General features: G+C 40.3%; 1 protein-coding gene across 1 annotated transcript in view; it reads right to left on the bottom strand.

Annotated features, from left to right (window-relative positions):
• LOC146616392 (LIM and senescent cell antigen-like-containing domain protein 1) overlaps positions 1-9,937 on the bottom strand; it is a 35,278-nt gene extending 25,341 nt beyond the window's left edge. Inside the window, exon 1 of the mRNA XM_085374159.1 lies at positions 9,787-9,937. Within this exon, the coding sequence (XP_085230285.1) occupies positions 9,787-9,815 (29 nt within the window). The 5' untranslated portion in view covers positions 9,816-9,937. The remainder of the gene's footprint in view (positions 1-9,786) is intronic.
• Between the last annotated feature and the right edge of the window lie 3,047 nt (positions 9,938-12,984).

The following is a 12,984-nucleotide window of genomic DNA, read 5'->3' as shown; positions in this document are numbered from 1 at the left end:
AAATGCCCACTGTCTTTCTCACCTCCGTTTTCTGACTTCTGTAGTTTAAAGCAGTCTTATCATTTATTGATGCTGCCTAAATGTAATTCTAGATAAATACAAACACTGCACAGTCACAACTGTCACAGGGATATTTAATTAATTTGTTATTTTTATGCACTATATTCATATAAGCTGTCTGTGACACTGCATTTGAATACCTGTTAAACACAGCGGCCCTGCTGAGTCCGATGTTATTGCCTCACCAAAGGTTTGATTTTAATTTAGTTGTTTAAATGTTAATTGCTCCGCCTGCTCCTCAAACCCTTTTTCAGGGTTACAGGGCGAGAACGGAGCTTTTTTTTTTTTTGGTTTGGCTCAACACACCTCTGAAGAGAGCCCTCTTTCTGTCCGCATTCCTGACATTTTTGCATGCCACATACGACTCAGCATCTCACACACACTCGCAGAAACACACATCAGAGGAGAGCGACAGCGCAAGAGACAGAGAGAGATGCGTCTGACAAAAAGAAACCAACAGACATCCAAAACTGATGTTATCATATTATAAAAACCAATATTACAAAACTCTGTACATGTACACATCTGTTGCTGCTGCTGCTCACATAACTCACAGGAATTCAACCATCAACCACAATACTTACTGTTCAAACACCACAGAAAATATCACCTTATCCATCCACGCTAATACGCAACACATCGGTAAGTAGTTTTCTTCAAAGAGCCTGTAGTAAAGATAAGTATCTGTAGTATACCACACACCACATTTGCTATTTCATGTGAGACTGCAAGTCAGTGCTGATGATAAGGAAGCTGATAAGTTTGACAACACTTGGACCCCACACTAAAAATCAATGTTTGTGAACTGAGATTAAACCCTAAAAGAAACATCGAACAAAGACTTCAAAAACAGATTTGAAGAAGTTAATCGTTTGTTATCTCGCCGAACACTTCTGTAAGCACACTGCAGTACTTGACATGACCTTTGAAGAACCCGCACACTTTTAATGGTTTTTTATTTGAAATGCTAAGTGTCATTGTTGAGCCATTAAAAACCATTTACATGTGTGAAAACCAAAGTGGGCTCAACGCCCTGTGTAGACCACACTTCCTAAAAACTGAGTGCTACAGACTGACAATCGCATTGAGATGTCGGCCAATACAACACACACAATGACACAAGAAAATTGTGTGCATAAATCGTTATTTCTCACCGTAAATGTGACAGTTTGCACCCACCTGTAGCTGTCCCAAGCCAAACTCTCGCTGACATTTCCATTGTCTGGTTTTTCCTTCCTTCGCCTGTATAAGTCTGAGTTTGACAACTCTTTCAGCCTCAAAGAGTTCATCTCCCCTTTGCCTTGCTTTCTCTCTCTCCCTCCCTCTCTTCCTTCCTTCCTTCCTACCTCTCGTCGGCTGAAAACGCTCAGTCCCCAGTACGAATTGTTGAGTCTCGTCTCACTCCAGTACTTGTCTCTCACATACACTTCCAGGGCTCAAACCCTTGAGCACACAGAGGTGTGGTTATGTGGTTACACACCTATCAAAAAAGATATGCTCCCCCTCCCCCTCCTGCAGCAGGTAGAAGGGGGGGAATGCATCACAGGAAGGAGGAGACAAAAGAAGAAGAAGAAGAGTCCTCGACCTTTCAACACTGTCAACGCAGTCTCTGTTCACCTCCTACATCTCTCTGCCTCAGCACTCTCTGTACAGCAAATAAAAGCTGGAGAAGAAAAGGCATGAAGAGCTGATAAAAAGAAGCAGATTTATTTTCTCACACTTAGAATACACTCATACAGAGTGTGAGTGCCTTCTGCATAATCCTTAAGAAGGCATTCATGTTGGAGCTTTAAAGTAAAAAAATGTCAATATTGCCAATAAGTATTTGTAGATGTCTTGTTTGTTCATAAAGAAACTTTATTATGATCGATGACAGGAATATAAAGCCAAACTTCAAACTTCTTGTACTTTGGAACGCACTAAGGACCAGCGCTGATATCTGATCACGGGTACACGGGTCGGCACGGATACTATTTTCACAGCTTTTGTAAACTGAAATTATTTCCCAGCAACAAACAACAAACTATTGAGAAAAAGCAAAATGTCACTCTATGAATAATTCATCACAGCACTATGTGGGAGCGCTTATGTGGGAAGGGCTAATCTACAGCGAACACAAACCACAACAGATATTCAGGCGCAAACCTCTCAAAACATGAAGCTGTGATGTCATCATAGAAGGGACGGGGTTCGATAAACAGCATTCACAGCCATCAACTGACTATATGCACGCTCTGTCAAGGAAGCTCCCTCACACAGAGCATTTCCTGAGATATAAAGTCGAAGGGTGCACGACTTCTTGCTCTGCGTGCTTATATGTGCTAAAGTGCAGTAGATGCATATTTCTTTGTCGGCCTTGAAGCCCCCTGATCCTGCTGCGCTTTGCCACAGGCGAGTCTTTTGTCCCTCACGTTACATCTTGTATAAAAAGGCAGGAAGGTTGTGTTTAGCTAAAAGAAGACTATACTGCACAGATGGCCTGTTTACCTCTGCCCTGCGCCTAAATTTAAATACTTAAATGTCTGGTCGCAGGGCACACTATTAGCAGTTACTCTTAATCACACTTAACATGTAAAAAAAACCTAATTTAAATATTTTACTGCCCACAAAACAAATATAAGGTTACGTTCTCTTATTTCATTGGAGGATTTTAAAAGGATCTATTTATGTATCTGCAGCTACTCTTGCACATGCCTACTCAGTCTGCTGGGCTTGAAGAAGGTGCTGTGTTCTGAACTAGTAGATAAGACAGAGAACCGACCAGCATTCATCTTTGTCTGGGCAGTTTTACTCATTTTATGGCTAGTTCCTAGAGTTTGTGTACTCTAAACATCTGCGGTACTCCGCTGCATGCCAGAAAGCATACCTGGCTACAACAGGAAGGTGTTTAGTTCAAACTTGCAGAGCACAACAGGTAGCTGGGTTGGATCATGGTGTCACCATAAATGAACCACTTTGGAGTTCATGTGACTCATTCATTTAACTTCATCTCCTCTAAAAGTGTCCTGGTGCAGCTGGTTTGGTGTTAACATCTGCACAACGCAACCACAGGTCGAGGAGAGGTGTCAAAACACCTTTGAAACAATTATTTCATTTATTATATTATTGTTTATTAGCACATTTTGTAGAAAGTTAACAGCTCAGCTATAAAGGTGCTGGTTATAGAACAACCTACTACTTCTCATGAGTTAATTCTGATTGCTTTCTTAGGAGTTCTTTTTATTAAATAAAATGACCATTAGAGATGCAAAGGTACAGCTCAGGTTTGAAAGCTGTTTGACGGCTGACAAAAATCATGTATGTACAGACAACTACACGCAACATTTCCACCCCGCAGATTCACCTTCAACAGCCTGCCTTGACCTGTTCAGCATTCCACGTAGCCTTAACAAACACTTGCTCTCACACACACACTCATGCACAGAGTGTGAATTTCGAAATTTAATGTCAGCTTCACATCCTGGAGCAGCTGGAACAGGGTCACAGCAGCTCCGGCTGACATGTCTCAGTATGCCATAACACTCATGATGAATCCCAGACCGTTCTCTTTCTTCCCCACTCTTCACATGCTTCAGCCAGTTTCTAAAAGTTTCCTCGGAACGAATAAAAGCGTGCCAGCTGTATTTCGAAAAGAGGAAAAGTGATGTTGTGCAATGACATTTGTGCAATTTGGAATTTAAGGGGATATGTTGAGTTAAGGCTGACTCATCGTCATCACCACACATACACACAAGCTGAGCAGACGTTTCCCACAAGCCCAACAAGCCTTCCACCATGAACACACTGCCACTGTGTGGCCGTTGCTGATATTACAGCTACTCTTACTGACTTCAATCCTACGCTTTTCATATTCGGTTTGTGTGACATGCACCACTGCAGGTAAGAGATGAAACCCATCACAGTGGGATTAAGAAACAGTGCTAACAGTAGCACAATGCTGCTTCTCGTTTAATTTAAGGTGTTGCATGCCAGCTCTGCGTGCCTATGTGTGGTTTACGTTCATGCCAGAAAACAAACTTCATCACAATGATGATTAATATGTTATACAACAATAAGCTGACAGTGGAATTACAGCTTTTCTCTGCAGAAAAGAGGAATGAAAGTCAGTAGAAGAAACAGAATAAATGTGTGTGAATGAGAGGGATACAGGTTGAGGGTAGATGAATTTTAATACCTGGGGTCATCCAACCAAAGCAACGGACTGCACAAGAGAGATGGAGGAGAGAGTGCAGGTAAGGAGGATTGGGTGGAGATGAGTGTCAGGGCTGATTTGTGAGAAAAGGATGGGAGCAAGAGTAAAAGAGAAGGTGTACAAGATGGCAGTGAACCCTTCTATGAAATATGAAATGATGGTTTGCAGGGCGTGGCAGTGAAAAAAAGATCAGAGGCAGAGGTAAAGATTTTCATTATGTGTAACCAGAAGGTACATCAGAGGGACAGCTCAGGTTGAGGGTTTTAGCGACATAGTGGGAGACGCAAGACTAAGATGGTTTGGACATGTGCAGAGGAAGGATGGTGGATATACTGGACAAAAGATGTTAAAGATAAAGCTGCAATACAACAGGAGGATCAAGAGGAGATTTGTGGCTGTAGTAAAGGAGGACATGCACGCATAGACGTGACAGAGGATGACAGGGTTAGGATGAGATGGAGGCAGATGATCTGCTGTGCCGACCCCAAAAAAGCAGCAGCAGAAGAAGGCAAAGACTTCAGGCCCTTAAGTATCAACTGTGCAACATTTAAGTGCCACAGCCTACCTGAGTATTGTTGCTGACCATGTCCATCCCTTTATGACCACAGTGTACTCATTTTCTGTTTCCTGTTTCCAGCCAAGCCACAAAGCCCAAACATCTCAACCTGGTTTTTTTTGGCCACCTAACAATATGTTCATTGTACTCCACAGTCACCAAATTTCAAACCAATAACGCACCTTTGAGATGTGGTGGAAGACAGGAGATTGTGCAGCTGACAAATCTGCAACAACTGTGTGATGCAATCATGTCAATATTAGGTCATTTCTGAAGGTGGTCAAATAGGTACACTATATAATGTTAAATTAAAATAATAAATTGATTCTTGCCAGGATTGACACCTGCATGAGGAAGCACAGACAACTAAAACAGACGAACACCCTGACATGTCTTTCACTTGTGCACGTAGTAAAGCCTCGCAGCTGCTAAAATCACAAAAAGTGATAATGAAATGTAAAAAAAACAAACATCTTACCAATATTTTGTCAGACTGCAGCTAGAATATTTCGGCCGTTGGTGCAAAGTCCCCTTTGCTATAACTGCAAACACTCTAACAACCGTTATCTCAGTCAACGCGGCCACATCACTTCCTGTTCACAGCTGTGTGTGTTTGTGGTCACTTGTGTCTACATGTTAGCACTGTGTGTGTTTGAGAGTGATGGGGGGGGTGGGGGCGTTGTTCAGGCCACTGGCTCGCAGAATGTTTGCCAGGATAAAGGCAGGGTGTGAGGAGGACAGATAAAAGGTCACATGGAAAAGGGGGAAAATGGAGGAACGAAGTGGCGCGAGGAGCCGTTGATGAAGAAGCGTTGATAATAAAGTAATTCTCACAGAGCTGCGAAATTTGGTGTTTCTCTCAGTTTTAATCAAGAGGGTAAACCACAGGCTGAGCTCATGTTATATTGTGTGTGTGTGAGGGATTCATCATAGTGATGGGTGTGCCTTCATATGTCTAACAACAGGCTGTTTCACTGTGATGAGACAAAAGAGATTGCTAAATATCTCCCTGCTGAAATAACCAAGCGCCCATTTATCTCTACCAACAATATGATTGGTTCAGTTTTTCAGTTCCCTGATTCAACTTAGATTAACTCTCTGGATACATAAATTCTTTGGAAAGATTCACTACCATTATCACAGGATACAGAGAGAGAGAAAAAAATTTTTTCTCACATCTTCAAAAATGCATATCACATTAAAATAATAATTTTTAAAAGTCCTGATGTTCAGTACAACATATTACAAGCTAATCTTGATACAAATAATCAAGGAGGAGGAACTCAAGTCATGCACGGCGTGTAGGGAATCTTTAGCTCGCAGTCAATTGCAGCAAAAGATTCCCGGTTTGATCCCAGGAGGGGAAACAGATCCCTTTGGGGATGTGTCAGGATGAGAAAAAAAACCTGCCAAATCAAACATGTGGGCTATAAACAACAAAGCAGCCAAAAGTAGCTACTTCTTCTTCTGTCTGCAGGATTAATAATAGCTACATCTGCCTCACCCGATTTAAAGGCCATCTTTTCCACACACAAACACTGAGGAACTTCTGTAATTACTGTACGATCATTACACATCCTGTTGGTCCATACTTCCCCATGCATCGGTCAGGCTCCCAGCTGACTAACAGAAGAGTTTTTCTTGCTCTGAATGAGCCTTTGAGAGGTGACTGCACATGACAGCAGGCATGAGCGGAGCATTTATTAACCCTTTACCTCTTAAAAGCCTTCTAGGAGTAACCTTTCAAGCACTCTTCTGAACTGAGCAGCTTCTGTCCAATTTCAGGCCTGCTTATAGAACAAAATGACTGAGTGTACATCAGATGTTAGTGAGAGTGGTCTCTGCCTCTGCAGATCTTCATGAGGGAAAGAGTTAAAGGCAGAAGTCTGTGCTTTTTCCTGTCAAACACTTTAATTAGTTGCAAACCAGAGGCTAAAAACATCAACAGGGTTTCATAAAAGCCGCAGACAATCCTTCAGCGTACTTACAAAGAGGAACCATAGTGCTTTAGAGCAGCACTGTGGCGTGAATGGTTTCTACCTGTAGGAAAGAACTTTGGCGCCCCCAAAAGGAAAAAAACAACAAAACAATTGTTTTTTTTTATCAGTTTTTTTTTTTTTTGGGGGGGGGGGGGGGTGATATACATTTTTGTTCATTTATAATAATTTAAAAAAGCAACAGGAAAATGCAAAGACTTCTGTTAGATAAAATAACACAACCTCATTGCCTTTAATGTTTTAGTAGCAATTAGTCATTAGCCAAGAAAAAACTCTTGCTGTGGCGACGTTACCTTGATTAATTACTGTGACTGAGGCTAACTGCTGCATCAGTTACAAAGTCATCTTCTTTTTATTTGGACTTTATTTATCAAAAACAGCAGCCCCGACACTTTTAACACTATGTTGTTTTCTTGTCATCAGTGGGTGGCCAGAGCAGGTGTAGTAATCTGGAGGTTGGTGGTTTGATCCCTGTCTGCGCCAAAGCATCCTCAGGCAACATACTGAACCCCAAGCTGCTCTCCGGTGCATCCATTGGAGTGTGAATGTTAAACAGAAAGCAATCAGTTGTAGAAAAAAATTAGTTGTATGGATGAGGCATGTTTTCAGTCCTCAAGTTGAGTAGAAAAGCTCCATTTAAATTTTGTCAGTTTGCTGTTCTGGAGGATTCGGGTGTGTGTTAAGGCAATGCTACAATCTTACCAGGAAAGAACGTCCCAGCAAATTCACCCCAATGCCAGAATGCACAATGCTCAGACAAACTGCAACCCCCCCCTGAGCTACACTTCAGACTTTACAGGCCTCATTTAAAGAATGAATAAGTATGTGTTGTTAGGAAGGGTTTCCAGGAGAAAGCCTCCTCTCTCTGAAAAACAAACAAAACAAAATGTGGCGGCACGAACTTAGGTTTGCAACGCTGCATCTGCACAAACCACAAGATTTCTGGAAGACATGAATCCAAAGTTAAGACGTTTGACAATAATGCACAGCTCCACCTTTGGCAAAATCCAAACACCTCATACCAACTGTCGTGCATAGTGTGAAGGGAGGGGTGTGTGATCTGGCACCTGGGTCGACCAAGAACTCCTCTGTAAACCAAAGTATTCTAGAGTCAAATGTGAGGCCATCTGTCCAACAGCTAAAACTGGAATCCTGAGCACAGCAGCGAATCCATGACAGAATGGCCAAAAAAGAAATGAATCTTCATGCTGCAACAGTCCAGGCGTTGAAATCCTGTGGTGGGACCTTAAGTGAGCTGTGCATAAACAAATGCCCGTGAACCTCAATGAACTGAAGCAACGCCAAATTCCTCCACAATGATCTGACAGACAGATAAAGTCATACAGAGAGCAATTCATTTGACTTATTGCTGCTAAATGTGGCTCTACAAGCTACTGAAACATGGGGTGTACTTGGTTTTTTCCCATGACTATAAATACTTTTTAATGAGCAGTAAGAGGTAGGTTCTCACTGTGAGGCAACAGTGTAGACAATTAGAGAAAGCTGACTCAATAAATTACTTAATGGTGCATGGAGATTTTTCCAACAATTAATCATCAAATATATAAGAAGGACCTGTGTCGGAGGAAAGAAAAATACAGAACTTATGTTTCTTCTTTTAAAACCTGAATTGTTTAAATAACTCCTGCATTTCAGAGTGATTGAGCACAGTATGAATAATCGCCCACACAGTTAAATCCACCATCACACAACTTGACTGCTTCCAAACAAGGACAAGTCCACACTGGAGACCGAGACGCTGGTCTAAGCTCTGGTTGTATCAACAGAATGTGGGATCAGATAAAAAATGTAATGCAATGGGAATGCAGCAATCCTCAGGCTTTTAGAAGGGCTAGTCATCTTAGAGCTTTTAGTGCTTTATAAAAGCCATATTCATCCTAACCCATAATTAATTCTGCAGAAGCATTCATGCTGTTTGGAGAAACTACTGCTCTGAACAGCAGTCCCACAGGGACTGTTTAGCCAGGAAGTGATTTAGAAAGCAGTACTGTCCAGTTTCTTTATATGAACATTCCAGGGCAGGGTGGAGGTCACAGAGAAGAGGAACATCCTCCTCCGTTTTTTTGTTGTTGTTTTTTTAAAAAGAAAGAAAGAAAACATCCACAAAAATATATTTTGCCTTCCTTTAGAGAAAAATATTCTCAAGGTTTTGTGCTTTTGGAAAAACCCACAGGTCTGTTTTCTGTGTGAGAAGGGCATGCATCAATGACTTGCACACATGAGTACCAGGTCAACAAAAATGTATTAAATATAAACCCAAATTTTCAAATAAAAGCTTGTTAAAAATCAGGCTTGGAGATTTTCATTTGGTGCAAGGCTAAAAACTCCAGATTTTGTGGCCTAAATTCTGCACCGTCATATAAACACTACATCTTTAACAGTGCAAAACTTGGATAAAATTGAAAAATTAAAGTCGTTAAAAAAACAGTAGTGCTCTTTAGAAAATTTGTTGCAATTATTAAAAATATTCAAACATAAGGTAACATCATTTTCAAACCTCCAGACCATGTCGTTGGCCACACAGAGCAACAGACCAAACAGATTAAACAGCTATTTAAACAGAGGTTTCTTAAACCAAACCCACTTCTGATTACGTATCATTTTCCATGTGATAGCTGGACGTGTTTTACTTCTAATCATATGTTATAAAAACTACGTTACCCTTTTCCACAGTGAAAGTAACTAGGTAGGAGGCGCTAAAGAGGAGCTTAAGTTGTTCTAAAGATGCAATACAATAAATATGACTGTGTTACTAATTATCTTTACTATTACGTCTATTTTAGAGAATTGCCTCTGGAGTATATTGTGTATTTAAAAAGGTCCAACCGCCTTGGATGACTTATAAATGACTAAACTGCAGTTTTTCACTCCACAAAAGAACAGAGGATAGCGGACTGTCAACTTTTCAGACCAATTTCTCTCTTTTTAGAAAAAATAAAACTTTTTAACAAATCGCTCACCCGTTTGTCATTTCTGTAATGCCGAGCATCACTGTGCCTTCTCTCCCACCAGATGTGCGTCACCCGATCACTGTTGCAGCTGTCCAGATGTTGTGCAGTCCGGGATGTAACGTTGGTTTTCGCACAGCGGAGTAGAATGGCGAGAAGGGGCCTCGCCTCAGTCCGGCCGATCTCACTCTAGTGAATGAGCCACTTCCAGGTGGGACCTTTCAGTGTAAAACAGCAGGCTTGCAAGATTCAAACAGGACCCTAAAAATCGGTTTAAAAAGAATAAATTCCTCCCTTTTTGCACAAACTCGAGCAACACATCATCTTACGTGGGTCTCCCACGATATCGCACGAGACTATTAACACAAATTTAGTTTCCATTTAAGCTAATGAGGAGTCAGGAAAACTGCCTTAAAATACAGTAGGAAACAATTTTCCTTTATACCTTTAACCTGTATGTGTTTGTGTGTGTTTGTACTGCATTCTGTTTGCCTCGCATTTACTATACAAAGTTTAATGCACATTAATATAAAATATACAGGAAAAAATATCAATGAATGAATGAATGAAAACATTTTTAAACATTTTTTTATTTAGTATTGGTGCTAAAATGTTTAAGAAATTTATGGAATTTAAAGATTTTATTCATGTGCCTTTTTGCAAATATATATTGACATTGGTCCCCATCCCCGACCTAAGTCAATAAATCACAATAATAACTCAAAACTGAGAAAATGACTTGGATTAATTGGGTTATTAAGACGAGATCTAAGTTAATAATTTTGAGTTACCTTTTGGTTTTTAAAAAAATAATTTTTCAGAGTCAGTGTGTTTTTTTTTTTGTTTTTTTTTCTTAAGTGTATGATGCAAAGAGCTTGTTGGTCACTCCAAAAGATTTTATACTTGTTGCTCTTTGCTTAAAGAAAAAAAAAACACAAAAACAACAAAACAAAGAAAAACGGATGATACTGTAATTCATTTTCCTTTCTTTCGCTACTTTGTGATTTCAGAACTGTTAGAAAGCAAAAAATTTCAATTGTCTGCCTTTCCCCCTAATTTTATTTTATCTTTTTTTTTACATTAGTGAGGCAATAAAACAGAGTCCAAACACGTTTGGGAAGAACAGAAACGCAGCGTTATCAAATCAAGTGCTTTTATTTTGGAGACCAGAGGCTCGTGCATTGTTGCACGCGGTCCAAGTGACTTTGTTTTTTTTTCAGGTTTTGTTGGCAGGATGCACCTAAAACCACCCAGTAAACTCAGTAGGTTCTCTGCGCTCATTATCTCACTATAATATAAATGAGACGGATTCCGAGAGCCGCTTTTACATCCGCTTCAGCTTTACGCTGGGCTGTATCTACACATCTGGTCAGCATTGATGGAAAATCTGACTTTCAGTTTGCCACCACTGGGAGGACTGTAACTACAGTTCAACATGGCGGGTGGGAGCCCTGAAAAAACATCACAGAATCCATCACATAACAGTAGCAGGCAGGGAGACGGGGCTAACAGCATGTTTACATTACTTACAGTAAAAGATGCAGGAGTTTGTCATTTCCTCTCCCGATTGCGTCATGATAATGCACCCACCATTTTTTTCCTTAAAAGGGAAACCCCTAGACCCTGCTCCCTCCTTCCAGAGGGATGAAGGACTTTCAGAGCAGCACATAGGCTGGCTACTGCATCTGTTCAGATGCCCAGCAGTAACACCAAAAACAGGAGGATTATTAATGATGTAAATTAAGGTTCATCTTGTAGTTATCTGCTCTTTTTGATTTAATGTGCAAAACATGTCCATAAAAGTGCTTCCTCACCACATGCATGTCCTCAAAAAAAAAAAGAAAGAAAGAAAAATGTAAAACATCTGGCTGCTGATTAGAAGCTGTAGATGCAATGCTGCACTTCAAAAATCAATTATAAATAAAGGACACGGACTGAATGCAAAGTATGGAATCATTTTAATCTTTGTTAAGTTCCCTTTTTTTTTTTACAGTTGTAAATACACCAGAAAAACATACAAACAATCACTGCCGTAGTCTTTCTTGAGTACGATTTTGCAGTTCGGGTAATCTCTCATAGCTTCTGCCCACGTTAAGTATCATAAATATAAAAGTCTAGATATAAATACAGTCCATTGTGCTGGGTGAATCACCAAAAGCTGCCAATAGGGGGAGAAAATAAACCGGTTAATAATTATTTTTATCACTGGTCAGCAGAAAACTGTATTCATATGAGTAAGTATGTGTTTCACTGGGAGCGGGGTAGATATGAGGTGTTTTTCAAACTCAAAGCACAGGTCAAAAGTCAGAATGTAAAATCAACAGCATCTATAGGTCTGATGAGGAGCCTTGCTCAAGGACACTTTTGCGAGGCAGATGTGCTTTCAGCAATGGAAACTGCAAGATGCAACAAATCTTTGTTAAGGTTCGGTGATTAAATTGCAACACAAATGACAAAACTATAAAACACTCCCATAAAAGAGAGACAAACTATTAAAATAATGGTCCAATAATGGTCCAATATTAAAGTCGCAACTAATATTACAAATTATTACAGGGCACGATGAATCAGAACTCAAGACATGGAAACTGTTAGTGCACCTGAGTTGAGTATGTGATGATTTAACAATAAAACTGTAAAACCAGCCTGGGGAAAAATGTTAAAAGTGTTCTATTATTGTCTGTTTTATAGACATATGTATGGAAGTTTGGATTAAACACAAAAGAGTGTATGTGCAAATAAGCCCAGGCTTTATACTGCTATAAACACTCATTTTCTTACACTCTTGGCTCTGTGTGATGTCAGTGAGGGGTGAAATCACTGATATGATCACAGGAGGTCCAACCTTTTGCTAGTGAGGGGCAGCCAATCAGAAAAAGAGGCTGTCTTAAAGGGAGTGAGAATCAAAAGTGGATGAAGGGCTGCATCAAAGCTCAGAATAAGACAAGCATTTTTTTAAACCATGAAGTCTGAGAAACTACTCGAAAATAAAAATATACAGGTGGGAAGGAGCATAACAGGTCATCACAGTTCCTCACCAACAATCAGTAATGTTGAAGAGAACCTCAGACTTATAAACACGCATCCCAGTGCAACTGAAATGAGATTATGGCAGTTTAGCCCATGAACTACTGTAAATTACACACACGTTTCCCACAGCATACTGCGTTACAGATCGCCTAATGCTTTCTTTACCTTCCGGGAAACAAC

Source organism: Diplotaxodon limnothrissa, linkage group LG16, assembly GCF_057381915.1.
Source record: "Diplotaxodon limnothrissa isolate DT_005_m linkage group LG16, D_limnothrissa_male_GT1.1, whole genome shotgun sequence".
Lineage (NCBI taxonomy): Eukaryota > Metazoa > Chordata > Actinopteri > Cichliformes > Cichlidae > Diplotaxodon > Diplotaxodon limnothrissa.
Note: the sequence above shows the minus strand (reverse complement) of the source record. Positions and strands in the feature narration are given on the sequence as shown.